This window comes from Psittacula echo, assembly GCF_963264785.1.
Source record: "Psittacula echo genome assembly, chromosome: 1".
In the NCBI taxonomy this organism is placed as follows: Eukaryota; Metazoa; Chordata; class Aves; order Psittaciformes; family Psittacidae; genus Psittacula; species Psittacula echo.
The window spans coordinates 93,832,922-93,855,708 of record NC_137735.1 but is presented as its reverse complement, the minus strand read 5'-3'; the positions used below and the strand labels follow the sequence as shown (position 1 = coordinate 93,855,708).

Sequence of the window (22,787 nt, the reverse complement as noted above, 5' to 3'; positions counted from 1 at the left end):
TGTTTGAATTCATTACATATAAGATGGAAATACTTGACAGTTTCAGGACTTGAAAGAGTGTATTTTAATTTTGATGAAAGAAATGCTCATCACAGGCAGCAGTGACAATTGGTGTAATTGTTGGCAGCTTCTGCATCGCATTGTTGTTTAAGCATGTTCATTGCAAGGCAGTGAAGTTTTTTATTCATCATTTTGTATTTGAATATTGTCTATCTCACAATAGCAGTGTTTTCCTTTGTTACCATTATGACACTTCTTATAATTGTGTTGTTGAAGAAAATGCATTGGACAGCCTTGGATGTGAACATAAACTCTCCCTCCAGCATTTCTTAAGGTATTCAGGAATGGCTGGAGAGTCAGCCCTTTCACAAATTACAATTTATGAAGTGCAATACATGATGTTTGAAGTGTTTGAAGATTGGGTATGTGTAGCAAAAACAATGAACCATTTCACAGAGCAGCTGAAATATTTTAATTCAGCTCTGCAGTGCTTTCCAAGAAAGTCAATGCACTGCAGCATAAAAACTGGCCTGTAACACTCTTCCAGAGGGGGAATTACAGCTAGTAGTCTTTGTCTGCTTTTCACCTGTTTACATTTTAAAGTGTGGTAAATAAAGCATGGTGATTTTAATAAACTTAGCCACTCGATTAGTGGTTGCTTTGAGTGTTTGTATTTTGGCAGTAGGTGCCAGTTTCCCCTCGAGATGAGCTTGCTTATTGGTTTAACCTATCTCCTTTCCACTAGCAACAGCAGGCTGTCAGAACTAGATAGGAGCAGTTTTTTCCGGAGCAAACTGGTTGCAAGAAGTTGCCAATTTTGCAGCACCAGCGTTGGCTTAATGAGAAGCAAGAGGAAAGCAGTAATTATTTTTAAAATTGATTCAGATGTTATTGCACATGAAACTGTCTCTTGAATTAAGCTTTTTAAGTGTTTGTTTTTAACAGAAAAACATGACCTGTGTAAATATCACCAGTTTACCTTCAACCCCATGCATTTTAATGAAAAACCTAGCGAGTATTCATGGTGTTTACATACACAGTGAGAGGAGAAAGGATTCTGCAGGTCACAATGGAAATGCCCTAATTTTCTGTGAGGTGATTCAAAGAAATCACTCCACAGTACGCACTGTAAAGCAGAAACCTTTATTGGTGCCAGGAGCACGTGGGGGTTCAAACCTCCATACATGTGTCCAAAGAACAGTAAATCTTAGGGGTTCTTTTATACCTACTTTTCATCTCAATGCAATTTTATGTAAAGCATACTTTCATACAATTTGGTAAGTTACATAACTTGTGGTTTCCTTACTCTGTTGTGCAATTGAGTTAGGGCTACAACCATAGTCTATGGGTTAGTATTAATCAGGATTCTTACAGCTGTTTACATTTTAGCTTAGTATTATTAACTGCTATTACTTATGAGTTATGTGCTTGGTTCTTCATTGAGATTGTTATCATATTTTGCCATTTGGGATGTCTCTGCTTATAAGCAACTTACAGAAACAGATGCAAGGCTGCCTACATACCTGAATTCTAACTTACTGTTTATCATGCCCTACCAGGAGGGCAGGTCCTTCCTTGCGGTGGTGTTTTAAAGTGCTGAGTCATCCTCGTGCTAAATAGCCAAGTTATGTCAACTAAAGCCTAATGGCTTGGTCTCAGTCCTTACGCTAAAAATCTTACAGCTGGCACTGTCTTTGGTCTCCGACATACTTTGTTAATGTTAACTGGCCTGTCTGGTTTTAAAAGACTTTAACTACATGTGTGACTTGCTCTATTAGTGTTTTCTATTCTGAAATCTTTATAGTTAAAATTTCAAACAAGATTTCTGTAAAACTGAGGAAAATTGCCTTATGCAACCCTAATTAATTCTGTAGATGACTGGTTTTTTTTAGATAAAACTAGCTACCAGTTGTTTCCAAGCACTCTGTTAAAGAGAGAGCTCTCTTTCCTAAAACTAGTGCATTTTTGACTGATCTGTGCTGAAGAAAGGGAACCCTTAAGCCCTCTTTTTTTCTTTTTTTTTAATTAAAGCACTTTTGGATCTACAAGTGATTATCCAGTGGCTTTATTAAATCGTCTCTGAAACCTGTTCACTACAGTGAAGCTGCAAATGAGATGAAACTGGGGCACAGACCAGAGCAGTCTCCTCCTATTGTCTCAGGATGCTTCAGTAGTCTGGAATGTACTCCCAGGAAATTGAGAACTGAGTTGGAAATAATAGTCTCTGCTGTGAATCCATTCTGCTGAATGGCTTGAGTGTTGTGGATGCAGCATGTCACTTCTGAAGAAGAGTGAGAATGTGCTGTGCTTTCTCCTACATGTCTAAAATGCAGGCTAGCATTGCTTGAAGAAGCAAATGCACTGTGAGCCTGTAGGCAGTGAGAACTGTTACAGGCACCATTATTCCCTAATCCAGCTCATTGCGTGGCAGCATAAGTCTGTGTTAGCATGGTATAGAAATGAATGGGCAGAGGATCCTGCATGGTTACTTTTGTTAGCAGTCTGTTGTCCGGGCCTGGTTCAAGCAAAGTCTGAGTGTAAGGTTCCACAGCTGCTTGATTTTTATATGAATGGATGCTGCTGCTAAAAAGGCTGGAGGTCTTTCCTCTCAACTCCTCCTACTCAAGAACCATGTGCTCTTGATCTAACTCACTGTATAGCTGCATTAACAACTATCCTAGCATGAGGGAGTAGATGAAAATGCGGGTTCTTTTCACTTAGCATCCTTGCACTAATGATGGGGACTGTGGAACTCCTCCCAAGCTAAGTAATGATTTTTTCACCTACCCACTGGAGCACTCTGGAAATGCTTGCTCCATAAAAAAAAAAAAAAAAAAAAAAAAAAAATTAGAAATCTTACAGGCTTATTTTGACAAAAATAGACCCTGATGTTCGAGACATTTGAGAGCTCATTCTTCTGACAAAAAGCAAACAGGTAAGTTATGCTTGTAACATCTTACTTGCAGTGATTTCACGTTAGACACTCACGGTTACAAACTGACACATTCAAAATACCTACATTTAAAGCTTAGTGGACTGCCTGCCTAGAATTAGGTTCTCACACAGCTTGAATCTTACAGAGATGGGAGGAGAAATAGTTTCAAGCCTCACTTCCTTCTTGATAGACAAAGTTTTTCTTTGTACCTTTGAATGAAGGTACTTATGTAACTATTGGTTATTAAAAGAGAGCAAACTATGCAATTCCTGTTAGGATTCTTAAATTTGAAATTGTAACCCAATGTAAAATGGGACTTTTCTCAGTGAAAGGCATTCTAACACGTGTTATCTTATCCCTTGCAGTGTTGACCTTTTGAAGATTCAGTAGGTGCTAAGACTATGGGAGAACTATACCTGCAGTGTTGTGTTTTGTTACTACCACAGTATCTAGGAGAGGCATACTTATCCATGGTCTTGAGTTAAGCCTTTGTACTGGAAAATTGGATGAGAAAAAAGGGCTTCAAACAACGCCTGTGATTCATATATCAAATTAACTCTGTACATACAAAATACATTATCAGCAACAGGCTTTGAGATAGTAGGGATAAAACTATTTAAACTGTCAAGTCATTAATATGTTGATATTTATCGTACAGCATTTCCACTTTTATGAAATGGATTTGGGTGGTGAGAAATGAACACAAAAATAAAACATAAAAACCCAACCGCCTTCCCCCTTGCAACTCTCTTCAACTTCAGTCTTCCATTCCTGAATTTACCTCCTCAAGTGGTGAAGGGGGGATGGGAAATGGGGTTTGTGGTCAGTTCATTACAATTCTGCTCTGCCCGTTCATCCTCCACTCACTTGTTCCTGTCTCCAGTGTGAGGTCCCTCCCGTGGGATACCGTCCTTCAAGACCTGCTCCAGCGTGTGTCCTCTCCATGGGGTACAGTTGTTCAAGGAGCAGGCTGCTCTAGTGTGCGTCCACTGTAGGCCACAAGTTCCTGCCACAAAACCTCCTCTGGCATGAGCTTTCCACAGACTGCAGCCTCCTTCAGAACATATCTCTCAATTATTGCCTTCTCAATTATTGCCACTGTCCCAGACTGCTGCTGACCATGGTCTGCTCCAGAAAGAGAATTTGTCACAAAAAGACTGCTGCAACGCAAACAGAGGTCCTGTCCCAAACCTTCTCTGTTCAGGTCTCCGGCTGCAGGGAGTGCCAGAACCTGCTGCAGCCAGGGGAGGAGGGCAGTTATTCCACCTGCGTGAGGTGTGATCAGGTACATGATCTGCTCAGCATGGTGGTGAAACTTAAGGAGGAGGTCGAGACACTGAGCTCCATCAGGGAATGTGAAAAGGAGATTGACTGGTGGAGCAACTCCCTGATGTGCCACTCAGAAAAGCCAAAGGGGGCAACCCACCAAAAAGTGATGGAAGACCCGAGACAGTCCCTGCCCTGTCGCTGTCGAGCACAGGCAGGGGACCAAAGAGATCAGCGTCACAGGCAACTCCCTTCCCTACCTGCTTTGCTTCCCCAGGTGCCCCTCCGTAATAGGTTTGAGGCCCTGGATCTTGAAGAAAAGGTAGGTGAGGATGTGGTACAAAGCCTGCCTACAAGGTCACATAGGAAGAGGCAGCTGCCTCCACACCTCAAGACTGCCTCTGATAAGAAAGAAAGAAGTGTAATTGTAGTAGGCGATTCCCTTCTGAGAGGGACAGAAGGCCCAATATGCAGAGCTGACCCTCATCATAGGCAAGTTTGTAGTCTACCTGGAGCCCGGATCAGGGATATCACCAGGATACTCCCCAAACTGGTGCACCCGACAGACTACTACCCGCTGCTGATCTTCCAGACAGCTGGGGAGGAAGCTGCATCCCATAGTCTGAGGGGAATGAAGAAAGATTTCAAGGCCTTGGGACGGATGGTGAAAGATTCAGGGGCTCAAGTGGTTTTTTCTGCACTCCTTCCATTTTCAGATGATGACGTGGGATCAGTTAGAAAAATTCAATCCATAAATGATTGGCTTCAAGACTGGTGCTACAGGCAGGGTTTTGGATTCTTCGATAACGGCTGGTTTTATAAGACACCAGTCCAGACAGTGATACGTTGGAAAGGTTTATCTTGCAGTGGTAGAAGGATGCTGGGACAGGAATTGGCAGGGCTCGTTTGGAGAGCTTTAAACTAGATTTGAAGGGGTATGGGGTATGGGCTTGCCCCAGTGGGGCAGCACTCTAGAATTGATGAAGTCTGGGAGGCCTCCTATAATCCTAGGGTGAAATCGGCGTGCTCAGCTCACACCCTGAAATGCCTGTACACCAATGCGTGCAGCGTGGGGAATAAGCAGGAGGAGTTAGAAACCTGTGTTCGGTCAGTAGATTATGATCTGGTGGCAATTACAGAGACGTGGTGGGACAGCTCGCATGACTGGAACGTGCTCATAGATGGCTATGTCCTTTTCAGGAAAGACAGGCCAGCCAGGCGGGGTGGTGGGGTTGCTCTTTATGTGCGAGAGCAGCTACAATGTACTGAGCTCTGTCCAGGGACAGAGGACGAGCGAGTTGAGAGTCTGTGGGTGAGAATTAAGGGGCAGGCTGGCAGGGGTGATACTGTTGTGGGTGTCTGTTACAGGCCACCAGATCAGGGTGAGGAAGTTGACGAGGCCTTCTACAGGCAGCTGAGAGCGGCCTCACAGTCACAGGCCATGGTCGTCGTGGGGGATTTTAACTTCCCTGATGTTTGCTGGAAGGACTACTCAGCAACCCAGCCACAGTCCAGGAGGTTCCTCCAGTGTATGGATGATAACTTCCTCATGCAAATGGTGGATGAGCCAACCAGGAGAGGAGCGCTGCTGGATCTCGTCCTCACTAACAAGGAGGGTCTAGTTGAAGCAGTAAAGGTTGAGGGCTGCTTCGGTTGTAGCAACCATGAAATGGTGTTCAGGATCTCGTGCATCATGAACAGAATAGCAAGCAGAATTGCAACCCTGGACTTCAGCAGGGCAAACTTTGGCCTTTTCAAACAATTGCTGGGGGAAATCTCATGGGCAAGGCTGCTCGAAGGTAAAGGGGCCCAAGACAATTGGCTAGCATTCAAGGACTGCTTCTACCAAGCTCAAGATCAGAGCATCCTGACACGTAGGAAGTCAAGGAAGAGGGCCAGGAGACCTGCGTGGTTAGACAAGGAACTGCTGGGTAAGCTCAAATGAAAGAGGAGAGTTTACAGATCATGGGAGGAGGGGCTGGCCACTTGGGAGGAATATAAGGCTGTTGTCAGAGGTTGTAGGGAGGCAGCTAGGATGGCTAAGGCCTCCTTAGAATTAAATCTGGCGAGAGGGGTCAAGGACAACAGAAAGAGCTTTTTCAAATACATGGCAGATAAAACTAACACCAGAGGCAAGGTAGGCCCACTGATGAATGGGGTGGGTGCCCTGGTGACAGAAGATACAGAGAAGGCAGAGTTGCTGAATGCCTTCTTTGTCTCTGTCTACTCTGCTGGAGGCAGTCCTGAGGAGCCCCGTACCCCTGAGGACCCAGAGGAAGTTGGGAAATTGGAGGAGTTTGCCTTAGTTGATGAGGACTGGGTTAGGGAGCAATTAAGCAATCTGGACATCCATAAATCCATGGGTCCAGATGGGATGCACCCGTGGGTGCTGAGGAAGCTGGCTGAAGTCATTGCTGGACCACTCTCCATCATCTTTGCCAAGTCTTGGGAAACGGGAGAGGTGCCTGAGGACTGGAGGAAAGCAAATGTCACTCCAGTCTTCAAAAAGGGCAAGGAGGACCCGGGTAACTATAGACCGGTCAGCCTCACCTCCATCCCTGGGAAAGTGATGGAACACCTTATCCTTGGTGCCATCTCAAGGCATATGAAGGATAAGAGGGTCATTAGGGGCATTCAACATGGCTTTACCAAGGGGAGGTCATGCTTGACCAACCTCATAGCCTTTTATGAAGACATAACAAGGTGGTTGGATTATGGCAGAGCAGTGGATGTGGTCTACCTTGGCTTCAGTAAAGCGTTTGACACAGTCTCCCACAGCATCCTCACAGCTAAACTGAGGAAGTGTGGACTGGATGGTCGGGTGGTGAGGTGGACTGCAAACTGGCTGAAGGACAGAAGCCAGAGAGTTGTGGTCAATGGGGCGGAGTCTAGTTGGAGGCCTGTATCTAGTGGAGTGCCTCAGGGGTCAGTGCTGGGGCCAGTATTATTCAATATCTTCATCAATTACCTGGATGAGGGAATTGAGTGTACTATCAGCAAGTTTGCTGATGACACTAAGCTGGGAGGAGTGGTTCACATGCCAGAAGGCTGTGCTGCCATCCAGCAAGACCTGGACTGGCTGGGGAGTTGGGCTGTGAAAAATGTGATGAAATATAACAAGGGGAAGTGTAGAGTGTTACATCTGGGTAGGAACAACCCCAGGTTCCAGTACAGGTTGGGGAATAACCTATTAGAGAGCAGTGTAGGGGAAAGGGACCTGGGGGTCCTAGTGGATGGCAGGATGACCATGAGCCAGCAATGTGCCCTTGTGGCCAGGAAGGCCAATGGTATCCTGGGGTGTATTAGAAGGGGGGTGGTCAGTAGGTCAAGAGAGGTTCTCCTTCTGCTCTACTCTGCCCTGGTGAGACCGCACCTGGAATATTGTGTCCAGTTCTGGGCCCCTCAGTTCAAGAAGGACAGGGACCTGCTGGAGAGAGTCCAGCGCAGGGCAACTAAGATGATTAAGGGAGTGGAGCATCTCCCTTATGAGGAAAGGCTGAGGGAACTGGGTCTCTTTAGTTTGGAAAAGAGGAGACTGAGGGGTGACCTCATTAACGTTTATAAATATATAAAGGGTGAGTGTCACGAAGATGGAGCCAGGCTCTTCTCAGTGACAACCAATGGTAAGACAAGGGGTAGTGGGCTCAAACTGGAATACAAGAGATTCCACTTAAATTTGAGAAGAAACTTCTTCTCAGTGAGGGTGACAGAACACTGGAACAGGCTGCCCAGGGGGATTGTGGAGTCTCCTTCTCTGGAGACATTCAAAACCTGCCTGGACGCCTTCCTGTGTAACCTTATCTAGGTGTTCCTATTCTGGCAGGGGGATTGGACTAGATGATCTTTTGAGGTCCCTTCCAATTCCTAATATTCTGTGATTCTGTGATATTCACCTCCTGCAGCCAGGGGTCCTCCACAGAAGACACAGCCTGCCTCACCATGGTCTGCTCATTAGGCTGCGGAGGAGTCTCTGCTCTGGCACCTGAAGCACCTCCTCCCCACCTTCTGCACTGACCTGCATCTCTGCAGGGCTGTTTCTCTCACTTTCTTCTTACTCTCCCAGTGCTGTTGCAGTTTTTTTACCCTTAAACACCTACACAGAGGTGCCACCAGCGTTGCTGATGGATTTGGCTTTGGCCAATGGTGGGTCTGTCTCAGAGCTGGCTGGAATTGGGGGCTGCCTCAGTGTCTTCTCCCAGTGTACACCCCTGCAGCTCCCTCTTGCCCCCATTACCAAACCATGGACATATGAACCCAATGCACCATGTTGCTTGCCCAAACATTATTCTAAAAGAGGACTCTGCACATGAAAAAACCTAACTGTTATGTGTCATCCTCAGAAACTGAACAAATCCAGTAACTTTCCTGTTCCTAATATCTCTTGTTTATAAGTCTCTGCAGCTTGGTGTTTTCAGGTTTGTGCTCTTAGGGTTGTGCTGATGCGTTTTCAGCTGTAAGCAAATGCCATCAGATCTGTGATAGTTGACAACTGTACTTTTTGTATTGGATGAATGGCTGAAAACTTTGCTTGTCTTATGTGTAGTTTTATCATTTTGTACAAAAAGCTGAATTCTACATCTATTATTGCAAAGTAAGAATTTACTTGAAAATTACTATTTCCAAAAAAAGCTTTAGTGTTGTCATGCACGGAGGGAATTCTTGACCTGGAAGGATTTTGTACTGCCATTGCCCATCTTGCTGCCAGGTAACAGCAGCTCGGCGTGATTTCTTTCCAGCATCGGTAAATACAGTTAGAGCATCTTTCAGAGGTCTGGATGATGCGAGTGGTTTGGCTACCCATTCTTGCAAGCCCAACCATTTTAACAAAGGCATATTTAAGGATTTTGTAGATATTACTGTACTTTCTGATAACAGTGCTACTAATAATGACATCGAGTTCTCCATGAACCATTGTAAAACGTCATTTTTCAGGGGTAAATAGATAGTATCGGGTTCAGCCCCTGTCACAGAAACAAGCCTATGACGACCTTTATTAATCAGTTCTGCCAAATTTTCGATTTCTGTTTGCAACGTTGTTTTTGGAACCAGTGCTGTGAAATAACCATTCCAACACCTGGATCTCCCCCTTTTTCTTTTGTTGAGCAAGGGCTGCAAGCAGCTGCGTCCTCCCTCGGAGAATGACGAGATCCACAGGGAGCTGTGGGTCACGTCGACTCACCACAGAAGTAGCAATACGAGCCCCAAGTTCCTGCAGTTTGGCTAACTGCAAAGGGGTAAGAGAAACCGGTGCGGCTGGGTCAGTTCCTTTCAACAACGGCCAAAAAATTTCAAGGTCATCATTAGAAATCCCTGTGACAGGGCGAAGCTACTGCAAGTCACCTAATAATGTTTGCACATCATGCAAGGTACACAACTGTGGATGAAATTCAAGTTTCAATGGCGAGACTGTGGACTCAGTAATTGACCACCCCAAATATTTCCAAGGAGATGTTTTTTGAATTTTGTCAGATGCTATCCCTAAACCAAATTGTTGCAAATGATTTTGAATGAACTTACACTGTGATTGAGAAAAGGGAGTTTCCTGACAAAACAAGATATCATCCATATAATGATACACAATAGTAAACGGCCACTCGCGTCGCAGAAATTGTAAGGCGGCGTCAACATATAACTGACATAACGTCGGAGAATTTTTCATGCCCTGTGGAAGTACTGTCCATTCATAGCGTAATGCAGGTGCCTGTCGGTTGATGGATGGACGAGTAAATGCAAATCGTTGACAGTCATTAGGATGTAAAGCAATATTAAAAAAGCAGTCCTTTAAATCAACGACAAGAACAAACCAATTTTCAGGTAACACTGAGGGTAAAGGGAGACCTGATTGTAGGGCACCCATAGCTTGCATTTGATCATTTACTGCCTGTAAATCATGCAGCAAACGAAACTTTCCCGATTTCTTTTTTATGACAAAAATAGGAGTATTCCAAGGGCTCGTAGAAGGACAAAGCTGTCCCTGTTGCAACTGTTCTTCGACTAGAGCATGTGCTTGTTGTAGACTTTCTCTCTTGAGTGGCCACTGCTCAATCCATACAGGGTTGTCACTCAGCCAAATCAAGGGGGTTGGGAAAGTCCATGCAGAGGCCGCTATTAAAAACCCTGTTCAGTAGTTAAAATGGGCTCCAATTTGAGCAAGTACATCTTGACCAAGGAGCATAGACACTCCGGCTGGCAGCGGCATAAGAGTTATTATTGCAGTAACGGTACTACCATCTATAGTCAGTTGTATCGGTGGACTCTTATATACAGATTGTGATCCCCCCACGCCTTCCACCTTACCAGCACTGGCTGTTAACGGCCACTCTGTGGGCCAGTGTCGTAGAGCAAGTATAGTTATATCTGCTCCCGAATCTAGAAGAGCCCGTACAGTACAGGTCCTGTCCTTATGGATTAGAGTAACAGGAATTTCTGGCCGCGAATCTAAGGTGACGGAGAACAACGCAAGCTGCCCAGTGGATCCAAAACCTGCTTGTCCTCGGGAGCTCATAGTTTGACTTGTTACCATCTGAGTCATAGGTATCAGTTGAGCAATTCTACTATTTTTAGGAATCAATACCGGTGGAAAGTCTGTTTTAACCATAATCTTAATCTCTCCCGTATAGTCAGCATCAATTAGACCAGGGACATTAAAAGTCCTTTTAAGGCGGCGGAGGAATGTCCTAACAAAAGTGCTCCCACCGCCTGCCCATTTATTCTTAAAGGACCAAACACTCCTGTAGACACCAGCTGAACACTTTTATCAAATAAAGTGATTTCTACTGTGGATGCCAGGTCCACTCCGAGGCTGCCGTTGGTGGCTGGCTGCAAGGCGATAGACTGGCTTGCAGCGTCTGTTGCTGACGAGTGGCAGGGGTTAGCCGAGTTGGACCTGCTCTTGGGGTCTTCGCGTGGCGGGTCTTTGCGCTCACCGGATAGTTTCCCAACCTCGCCTTCTGCCGGAGGCAAGTAGCCGGACAACGATTATCAAGCTGACAGTTTGGACACCAAACGACTGCGGAGCATTCCCTTTTAAAATGCCCGTTTTGTCCACAGCGAAAACAGCGCGGACCCCTTTTCAAATTTAAATTTGGATTAGGCTTCTGCAATGGTATCAAAGCTGCTAAAACCTTATCGCCTAGGGAATGGACCGCATCTACTAATAGGGCTTGGTGCCCCACAGGTACGTGGGACATTCGTTCTAGCATTTCTGCGATAGAAGCATTTGCAGGAAGTTGAATCAGAATCTGTCTTGTAGTATCATTACAATTTTGAAGTGCACATTGTCTCAAAAGTGCACCCTTCATATACTCAGGTAAATTGTGAGTTTTTGAAATAGCATTTGCGATACGATGTAAGAATTCACTAGATGGTTCATTTCTACCCTGAATTATCTTTAAGTAGGCAGATTCAGCATTTGAATCTCTAATTCTCAACAATGCTTTCATTGCCGTCTGCATAGATTCTTTTAGTAAATCTGGCCCCATTCTAGCTTGTGCCTCTTTATTAGCCCAAGCACCCATTCCCATAAGATGCTGCAATGTTACTCCTGCTAATGGGTCTTCGGCTCCTCTCTGCATGTCACAAACTTCTTGACACTCTTCCTGCCAGTACATATTAAATAGTAGCAACTGCGACGGTGTCAAAATTAACTTTGCTACACTTTTGATATCTTCGATAAGTAATAATCCAGAACCCCAAATATAATTTAGCATTTGTTTCGCAGGCTCTGACTGTACGCCAGAATCTGCGACTGTTTGGCGCAGTTGATTTAATAATTTCCAACTAAGGGGTGTAATATTAACATCAAGTCCACCCTGCACATTGGGAGTATACAGAACTGGAAAAGCATTTGTTGCCTGCAATTCTCGAGCCCCATCATAATCTTCATCCCGAATAGCCTCCTCATAAATGGTTTTCCAATTTATTCCCTGAGTCTGATTCTTACCCCTAATGTCAGAGGAGCAAGTTGCGGTACTTGCAACTGCTTCCTCCCTTAACGAGTTAGTAGGTCTGGGGTCTGGGGGAGCAGAAGGCTCCGCAGCGGCTACTGAGTTAGATAAACATGGAAGGTGGGGTAAGTGAATAGAAGACATAGATGGGGGCAAGGGAATATCCGTGCTACCAAATGCTATAGCCCCAGGGGGATCAGAATTTTCTGACGGAGGTGCGTTATTCAGTTTCTCTTTAGCTACAGCAGCGATATGTTGTTCAGAGGCATATTTTTGGATACACTGTATAACGCACCTCCAATCCTTTGCCAATTTACGCGCCTGTTTGTTATCATCTATAACCTGTTCCCAAAGTACATCACCAAATTTCCTCCACTCCGCTACTTCAAATATTTTATCAGGATCATGGAAACACCCCGCACTCTTCCCGTAATCGAAGAGTGCAGTAAGCCCTTTCCCTAAGTCTATCTCTTTCCCTATACCTCGCTTCTCTAAGAAGCACTTAAACAAATCAAAGGCCGCTTGTCTTTCCATTATTCACTACTCTCTCTTTTTTAAGCTTTGGTACCAATGCAGCTCATCAGCAAGCAGGCCAACTCGGCGGGCGGCGGAGGCTCCCTTTCTTGTCCTCCAGGCTCAGAGGCTCCTCTTCTTTCTTCTTTCAGGATTGACCTCTTTCTCTTCTCCAGGCTTTACGTTAGGACTTCTTCACTGTCCGACTCTTCTTTTACCAGAGGCTCCTCTTCTTTCAGGATTGGCCTCTTTCTCTTCTTTTACTGCCTGACCTCTGCTCAGCATTTTCGACCAGCAAAACCGAGCATTTTTTTTTCTTCTTTCAGCCCTCCGGATGCTGCTTCTCCGGTGCTTCCCCGCTCCGTGCGTAATTCTCCCAGCCACTACGGGTACCCGGGTTCCCTAAGTTTGTCCCTGTTCGGGCGCCAATATGTCGTCGCGCACGGAGGGAACACAAGCACAATCAATATGATTGATAAAAGTGATCCATTTATTGTGCTCAAATAATGGATATATATAGTGTCAAACTACCACGTACACACAGCTTCCCGTAGTGATTGGTTGATATACACAGTATTGGGTACATTCCAGGTGCATTTCGGTGGTTTCCCTTGTTCGTATACACATCCTCCTCTCAAGGTCTCTGCTCCTAGTTCACAGACAATTTTTAGCTACAAGGTTGGCCAGCTGGTCTTCTATCTCTATTGGTTAACTTCCAGGGTTTTTACACCGCTGGCGACTGTACACAGCTGGTGTTTTTTCTCACTTTCACAGGATCTGTGCTTAATCAAGCTCAGACATGGGAACATGACCTTTGCTTGCTAACCATGCTTCCACACTTTAGTACTTGATGACCGGTAACGCTGACAAAGTCAGTAGAAATGCTGATGTTAAAACAGAGAGATGTTTGTCTATGAGTTTTGATAAATCAGAGCATGTGTCTTTCCTTGAACATAATCAGTTTTCCTTTTTAACCTTTAAATATATTGTTTTCATATTTACTCAAGTTTTCCACTTAATTCCAGAATAGTCATTGTCTTTCATCTCCAGTTTTTTAAGTTCTGAATTCAGGATTCATTGTAAACCATAGTTGTCTTTCCCAGTAACTTAGCGTCTCTCTTAGTTACGTGAGTTCTGATGAGCTGCCAGCTCCTCGCCATGTTCTGCAGGACTGACGCGATCACGCGGCCTACTTCATTGTACTATTTGTTTACTGATAAGGAGCATGGGTAGAAATTCCAGTGTCTCTGGGTGGCTAGGCTGAAGTTCTGAAATGAACCTGCATGAGTTTTTTAGGCACTGTTGTTTGCCACGACCCTTTGTGTCTCAAAAACGCCATGCATGAAAGCACATGTACAGAACACCCTGCTTGTACCTTCCATTTCCCATGTGGAGAGTGGAGAGGATAAGACCACACGTGGTTTATATTCTTCAGTATGTTACTGAAAAAGCATTGGATACATTCGAAACAGTAGATAAGGACCTGAAAGAAATACTGCCTGAAAAATTTGCATTTTACATTTTGTGCCAGAAAGAGGGCTTTGTTGCCTGCTGTGTGCCTAACAATGTAAGCTGGCTGTAACACGCTGAGATTGTGATACTAGGTATTTTCACTTAAATCCATGGTGCTGAGATTGACTAAACCTGGTTTAAAACAGATTTGTGTAGGAGTCATCAATCCAGGATTAGAACAAAAGCAAATTTACCCACACACAGTTGCAGAATAAAACCTTGATTTAAGGGTAGACAGCATAAGGAATTCTAGAAAAAGTTTCAAGAGGATATGAGAGATTTGGACAGTTTTCCTTTTCTCCTTCTCCCATCTCTGTCTAGAATTTGTCATCTATTGAACACGTAGTTGGCAGTATTCTATTGGTGAACATGCAAATTAAACATTTGATTTACATTAGCACTTTTCCTAACTCGTACCCTGCCCCTTCCTTGCTCACCATGTTTTCAATGTGAGCTGATTTATAAACAGTGGTTAAACTGTGACATCAGCTTAATAGAACTGATCTGTTTCAGTGGTTTCATGTTTAATTTTCAGTGGCAGTGTTGGCCTGTTCCCATCCTCATGCTGCTTCTCATGTTGCTTTGGTGTAAGCAGCAGTGCATTTGGTCTGAAGCAGATTGGGGGCTGGAGGTGATGCTTGGGAGAGCTGGATAAATACATCCATGTTTGAATCAGTTTGCTGGTCTCATTCTTTGTCTATACCTGGCTCCCAAACACAAGCAAAGACTGACCCAGTCGCTTACGCTGACCCAGAGCACTGTGCTTTGTCAGGGTCAGGAATAAGCAGTGGAGGAGCAGAGGGCAATTTGTAATGGGCACTATTGAAAAATGTAAAAAATAGTCTCTTTCAGCAAGCATGTATCTTGAATATTAAGAGATTTGTTCACTCTTGACTGTGGTAAATTGATTTGCTTAATAAAAGGAGAAATACAGTCATTGGAGTTCTAGTGACTACCTGATACACCAGAATTGGACTTCTTAATTATCCTTCATGATGATGGTATAAAAATTTTACAGGAGTTTTAACCAAGATACAGACTTTATATCAAAGGAAGCTGCACAAATATGTATTGAAATGCAGACTTGCGAAACAGCAATTATAATAAAAGCAGGCTTAACATCATAGTCTTTCAGATAAAGTAAAATACCTTCTTGTATACAAGTGGTGAAAACTGCCAGCTAAATTTTCAGAGTGAAGACCTAATTTGGTAAAACTGGTGGACTTTTATTAGAGAATTGCTTTATAGTGGGTTGGCCAGTTAAATCTCTAGCATGTGTTGGAAGAACGTAATGAAAAAGTTACTTAGATCTTGTATGATGCACTTACATTAAGGAATTCTGCAGAAAACAAAATTTTTGAGTAGTTTCTTTCTTCTACATGTTATTGTAAAAGTGAAACAGGAACAGAATTAAGCCCATTCAGGCTTAGTTAAATATACAAGTGATGAATTGTATACTAGTGTTAAATTCCCTGAGTTAAACGGTGCTTCTGATTTTCTTTAAGGCCCTGCAGTCGTGCCTTCTCTCAAATTGCAGCTGTACGTCTAGAATCAATCTCTAGACCCATGTGACTATTCTACTGTTAGCTTTGCATGATGACTTCCACATCTTAAAGTGATTATTTTAACCTAACTTAGTTTCAATTAGGTTTTTTGGGGGGTTAATGACTGTGATAATTTTCTTAAAGCAAGATGTTAATGCATAGACATTTTCCTTGGATGATTAACAAGTCTCAGTGCTAATAAGACATTCTATTTTGTGCAGCTAGGAAAAGTGTCTACTTTAAAATGTTTGTATAGATCTTTTCCATTTCAGTCGGTTCTACTCATTGTTAAACCCCAAGTTTTGAACTTGACTTTGTCCTTTTTATTCTCTTTTTAGAGAATGTCTTCTTTTTATTAATTGTTTAACCCTTTGCATTACTGGTTCTCAGCTCTTTCTTCAACCTGGAGTGTAATGTTATTGTCCTATAATTGTTCCCCATTGTGTCTTGCAGAGGAGAGGAGGGAGGGGACTATGTTTGCTTATTCTTATGTCTGTCTTGCTTGTTTTCCCTTGCTTAGTGTGAAGGTAATCACAATATTAATACAGGTCTGTTCTTCCTCTATAGAACTTGCCTCATTTATTATGAAATTGAAATAATAATGAAAATAAAATTTATTACATTTCAGTTTCTCATGTAGTTGAAAGTCAGTCATTTCACACTGCTGGTGTGTATGTAAGTGTCACTACTACTCCACACTAATTAATATGTGTTTACTTTAATAAATTCTATAACAAATTGTCAGTGGGAATAGTTTCCCTTTAAAGAAAAGGAATTAATGTTCTATAAGATTATGGCAAGTACTTTATAGGATAGAAACAAAAAGATGTTTGACCTTGGTTGAAAGAACACATCATGAGGGAATAACATGTAAAGGTTACTTCAGTGATAAATGTGGATTAGCTGCTTTTACTCACATATTATTGACAAGAAGGTATTAAAACATCCTTTTAAAGATTTATCCTTACAAGCTGTCTTTGAAGTTGTTTGATATATCTTAAGTTGTCCTAAGTTGCACAAGCATAATCGGATTTTATTTTTTTCCCCTAGTTGGTGTTATCCGCTGTCCAATTTGTGGTCAGGAATGTGCAGAGAGACACATCATAGATAACTTTTTTGTGAAGGATACCACAGAGGTTCCCAGTAGCACAGTTGAGAAATCAAATCAGGTAAGTGACTTAACCTGTAATCAAGTTAACACCTTTTGGATGTGTATGAGTAGCCTTGGCTGCTTGCTGTGTGGCCTTTTTGCTGTTTATAAGCAGAAAAATACTTCAAGTGCTTAGTCATCACATGGGGTAGCTACTTTAGAAAATCAGTTAAAATTGATGAAAACACATGTGAAGAAGTGATTATCTTACTCTGAACTATTTTTAATTGTTGATGTACGATTGTATTGCTTGGTATTGTTGATAATAAAGGTAAGGGGTAGGCAAAAGAATGGAAGTTTCTGTACTTAGGACAGGGCACTTAAAGCACTCTTTGAAACAGAAACCTGAGCAACACTGCATCAAGGGATCCCAATGTAAAATGGAATCCTCTACTTAAATCAGCTATTTTTATTTTTTTATTTTTTAATCTCATCACTGACAAAGCATAGCACTAAATAGAGGCTCACACTTCTAATTGAGGAGGATGGTATGTTGTAGTGGTTTCTTGTTTTTCTTATGTAGGTAGCCTATTGTTCCTTTTGCAGTCAAATAATAGCCATCTCATAAAACCAGAACCTGCTTATCTGAAAGAATAGTAATACTGGGTTTTTTCCTCATGATGATTTTTCAGGAGAAGAGTACTAATGTGGAAGCAGTACCAAATGAATAAGTCACGTCTCTATAGTATCACAGTTTAGCTATTTCTGGGAACAAAATATTGCATGTCTTCATTTTTAGCTCGTAACAGAGTATGTAAAGTATTTCTTTACTCAAACTTTTTATTGAACTCTAGGAACTTACTGTAAATAATTCAGCTTCTTTAAATGTTGCTGCATTCTTCATAATAATACTACACAGGGTTGCTATGTCAGTGTGGCTTGCATTTCAACTCTTCCCCCAACATTTGGATGGTGGTCTCCTTTTATTTTGAAAATGCCTTTTTTTAGTTTTCTGCTTGAGACCTGTACCACTGGCTCTAGATCCATTTGTCTTGGGGGCAGCTTCTTACAGGACATTTATTATGTACTCTGCTTCTCTCAAAGCTTAACTGGAATTTGTGCTTACATGTATGAATGAGTATGTCACTCAGGAACAGATGACAGCACCCAGTCAAGCTTGTGACACGTGCTCACTGATGATTAAAGGCATAAATGTTGTCATTGTCTCTGAGGAAGAGGAATTAACTTATGTCTGAAAATCATGAACTTGCATTCAGCTTATAAGGAGCTTTGCAGCTGGATTTCTGAGAAATGATAGACCCTACCAGAAATTGAAGTTTATTTGGGAGTCGCTGGAATTACAAGCAGTGTTCTGTTAATGTGGGACAGTTTTTGGCATTTGTGTGTGGTTTTTTGTTTTGTTTTGTTTTGTTTGGGGTTTGGTTTGTTTGTTTTGTTTTTTTGTTTGGTTTTCCTCCCCTGGGTATTGCAGGGAAACATCTGAGTTTTGGAGGTGGTTGTGAGATTTACACGAATTCTCTCAATACTCTACCAGTAAGACTGAGAAAATTAATAGTCCATGTTGCGTTGAAAATTTGATGAGAACTTTTTTAAAGACTTTAAAATCAGGAAGAGAAAAAAGATAAAAAAATAACTTTGTAATGCAGCAGCAGTCCTGAAGTTTTTTTTGGGCCTGTGCCATAACCTCTGCTCAGTTATGTAACAAGTCCTCTAAGATGTTTCTCTGGGGAGTGATGATGGAATTGCAATTATTTTTCGGGGGTTTAGTGACAAAGTTGGGTTGTGGGGTGGTTTGTTTGGGGTTTTTTCCTACTTTTTGTGAAAGTTACATGGGGAATTGATGCCTTTGGGACTTGGATAAGCAACTGAAAATTCAAGAAGGACTCTTTATATTCTTGAGGTTGATCATAATCATGTACAACTGGATGGACTCCAGTGGGTCATAGGGTGTCAAAAGTTGGTGTATGCACCAAACTCAGTCAGTGATGTCAGGGTAAGCCGGACGCTTTCTTGGAATTCAGGGAGATGTCTTTTTTGTTTACCTTTTGGATCTTGATATGCTGGAGGCAAATACAGAAAAATTCCACATATTTCAGCAGCTGTTGTGGAATCATCCATTGTGTAAGCAAACGTCAGGGAGGTTCTTCAAAGCATTTGTGTTCCCTCCTCAGACTTCTATTTACCCTTCCATGTTTGTTTTCTCTCTCTCCCTAACAAAAAGCAGCAGGCTTGCCATTCAGAAAGCATGTCTGTTCTTCAGCTAAATTCCCTGGCTGAACTCTGCATACTTTCTGCAGCAGTTGAAGGCAGACCAGCAGACTTGCTGACCTTTTTTTGGTTTTGGGTTTGATTTGGTTTGTTCATTTTAAATAGAGCTAGATGCTTTTTTCCATACCCGCCAAGTAAATGTGTGCCTTACCTCCTGGAATTGAATGATACGTAGTTCTGTTTTGTTTTGGTAGATTTATTTTGGTCTGGTAATGAAGTTTTTTGGACTTTCACATTGGAACAAAAGAAAAAAAGAAAAAGCTGCACCATTCTATAAAGCTGTCTGTGTGGAATAGTAAAGTTAATAACAGTTAAATAGATCAGTGTCTTGTTCAAGGGGTACTGCTAGGAGGTTCAAGGCAGATGCATCCTTCTAATTGGCCTGTCTTGTTTTGCCTTGGAAGGAGCAAAGAGAAAAGAGAGGAAAAATTGCTAGTAGGAAGGTGGGGAACAGATCTGAGGAATTGAAGTGGAAAAGATACTGAGACTTGCAGGAAATACTGGATCAGGGATCATCCAAATTCTTTGGCTATTTTGTAGACATTTTCTACTGAGATAGACATTTTATAGATATTTTCTACTGGTTAGTTTGGCTTTGATAGTTTGGTAGCTTTAGCAGGATGTGAAGAAATTGGAATTAGAGGTAAGCTATAGGTTCTCTGTAAGTGACATGGTGGCTTAGAACCACTGGTCCATATCTATGAGTAGCCTGTGTACGTGTGTTGTCAGGAAAGACTGGTTTATTTCAATTCAAGACAGCAGAAAAAAACCCACCCCACTTTCAAATTCAATGATCAGTTGTTTCAGTTCTAAAATGGTACTAATGCTAAAATAGTTTTTAGTGTAATAAATTAAAACTGAATGATTGAATTGCATATCGTGGAGCCTGGCGTTGTGGGATGAGAATAATAACTAGAACCCATGAACGTGCTATCCATCTGTCTAAAATCATGTTTATCTTATCTGAGCCTGATTTTGGCTGTTTAATACTCTGCTTACATAGCTATGCTTTCTAGCAATTACTACTGCAAACTTTAGGAGCAAAAGAAGTAAGCATAAAGAAAATTTAAAACTCCCTAGTATGTGTTCTGCAAGGAATTTCCTGGCTAACATTAGAGAACATTAAGGATTTTGTGCTGGCTATTAGCATAGTAAGCTTTCCAGAAGAAGAGAGACTAATGGGAAATGCATTTTTGATCTTTCTCAAAGAATCATTCTAGGTTGTAGGCAACTGGAACTTAAATACTTGGGAAGAGCAGATCCTTTATAATTTTTTCACATTATGATTTACTTAAAGTCTCGGCAAAATTATTGAATGCTAAAGAGATGCTATTCAAAAATGAATTAATTATACTTGATTCATGAAAGTGAGTGCAAAGGATTTTCAAGCCCATGAGATGTTACTGAAGCAAATGCTAAATTTGAGTAAGACTAAAGGGTAGACAAGTGAAGGAAATCTAGGAACTTAACAGAAGAAAATTGTTTAATATATGTGCAAAGCCATGAAAGTAAAAATGCAAAGTGTGAGATTGATGCAGAAGAGAAGGTCATAGTGATAACTGATGCTGCTGCAGCATATAGAGTAATGCAATATAGTCTGGGTCCTAATTCTTACAGCTTCTGTGTCCAAAAGAGAACATACGTAAAATGATTTTTGATAGTAAGATCACTTTCTGTATCTTTACCAGTTACTGACCTGAGAGTTTGAAATGTTATAGTAGGAATGAGGAACATACGGACTTCGTGAGATACTGAGAATGTAGTAACAGAACAAGGTACAAGTCCAGATTTCTTACTAAATCTGGATAGTAAGACAGCAGGTCTGACTGGCATAATAGAGGAATTAATGAGGACAATTTAAAATAAAAAAATTATCTAGTTTTGTATAGTGCCGTCCATGTATTCTTCCAAAGAACTGGTATGATAAATAGCTAAGAGGAAATCCTGCCTGACCAATTTGGTGGCCTTCTATGATGGGGCTATGAAACTGATGGACAGTTTCTGATGCAGAGCAGTTGACATCATCTACTTGAACTTGTGCAAAGCGTTTGACACTGTCCCACACGACATCCTTGTCTCTAAATTGGAGAGACATCAATTTGATGGGTGGACCACTCGGTGGATAAAGAACTGGCTGGATGGCCGCACGCAAAGAGTTGTGGTCAATGGCTCCATGTCCAGCTGGAGACCAGTAACGAGTGGTGTCCCTCAGGGATCGGTGTTGGGACCGGTCTTGTTCAACATCTTTGTCGGTGACATGGACAGTGGGATTGAGTGCACCCTCAGCAAGTTTGCCGATGACACCAAGCTGTGTGGTTCGGTTGATATGCTGGAGGGAAGGGATGCTATCCAGTGGGACCTCGACACGCTTGTGAGGGGGGCTGATGCCAACCTTATGAAGTTTAACCATGCCAAGTGCAGTGTCCTAAACCTGGGTCGGATCAATCCCAGGCACGGCTACAGGTTGGGCAAAGAAGAGATTCAGAGCAGCCCTCCAGAGAAGGACTTGGGGGTGTTGGTCAGTGAGGAAATGCAGGCTTCAGTGTGCGCTCGCAGCCCAGAAAGCCAACCGTATCCTGGTCTGCATCAAAAGGAGCGTGACCAGCAGGTCAAAGGAGGTGATCCTGCCCCTCTACTCTGCTCTTGTGAGGCCTCACTTGGAGTAATAAGTAATACTCTTCAGTACTCAAAGTATATTTATTTGGAAGAGTGGTTAGTTACTACAATAGTTGAAAAGACAGCTTTATTATCTCAACTGCTTGCATGTAAATCTGTTTTTAAGTAAATATATAAGCTTTTACAACAGAAAAAATGGTACTTACCTGCAACATGCTGAGTAATTTCAGCTTTCGTTACATTTGAATGAAGGCTGAATGAACACTTCCCAGGGTTATAAATACTAGAACTAGTAATTGAATTAAATATAATTACAAGGGAAACTCAATTAAAAATAAATATCTGTCCAACCAGAATAAAGGCTTACAGGTTAACTAGGGAGGGTTTTCTTTGAAATCACTGAAACATTGCCTTGTATGAGTCACAAAAATAAGAATGAAATAAGTTTTGTGTTTTGTAAGAGCACTGCAAATATTTGTAGTAATTGTACTTCGTGTACTTTGGCTATATGACTTATTCTAATAACTAAGAGTTCTCTAGCAAAATCCAAAGAATCTGGAAATGGGTATTTCAAATAAGAGGTGAGCAGAAGGGAATCTAGTTTCTACCCAGAAGGCATAGCAATTTTGACAGCATGAGTTATGATGTCTGTGAAAAATTGTAGAAATATGTCTCTTTTCCACTTGGTGGTTTTGAAGTGTATAAAGCTGGAATATATATATTTGAGACTACAAAGGAGGAATTGCAGTTCATTTGGCACCACCTGATTATTGGTTATTGAATAACAGCCTTCATTCTAACTACAGCAGGTCAAACCAGTTGGAAAAAAGCCCCTAAAGCATATTGAAAAAAGAAAATAGATGAAGGTCTTGGAATCTAGGAGGAATGAATAACTTCAAAAATCTTTTGAACTTAAATGCCTCGATATGTAGCAAGTTTATTTGCCCGTTTGCTAAAGGTGACCTGGAAAGGCTGATCTGGGTTTGGTTTTTGTTTTGGGTTTTTTTTTTCTATTTCTTATATATTTTTTTTTTAATTGGGCTCCTGCCTCTTTCTTCCCACCCCCATTTTTTTGT

General features: G+C 42.0%; 1 protein-coding gene across 2 annotated transcripts in view; it reads left to right on the top strand.

The window, feature by feature from the left end:
• Positions 1 to 22,787, top strand: part of TRIM24 (tripartite motif containing 24) — a 69,348-nt gene that overhangs the window by 15,624 nt on the left and 30,937 nt on the right. For both annotated transcript variants that reach the window (XM_080613861.1, XM_080613860.1), the window contains exon 2: positions 16,767 to 16,885. In XM_080613861.1, coding sequence (XP_080469987.1) covers positions 16,767 to 16,885 — 119 coding nt within the window. The remainder of the gene's footprint in view (positions 1 to 16,766; positions 16,886 to 22,787) is intronic.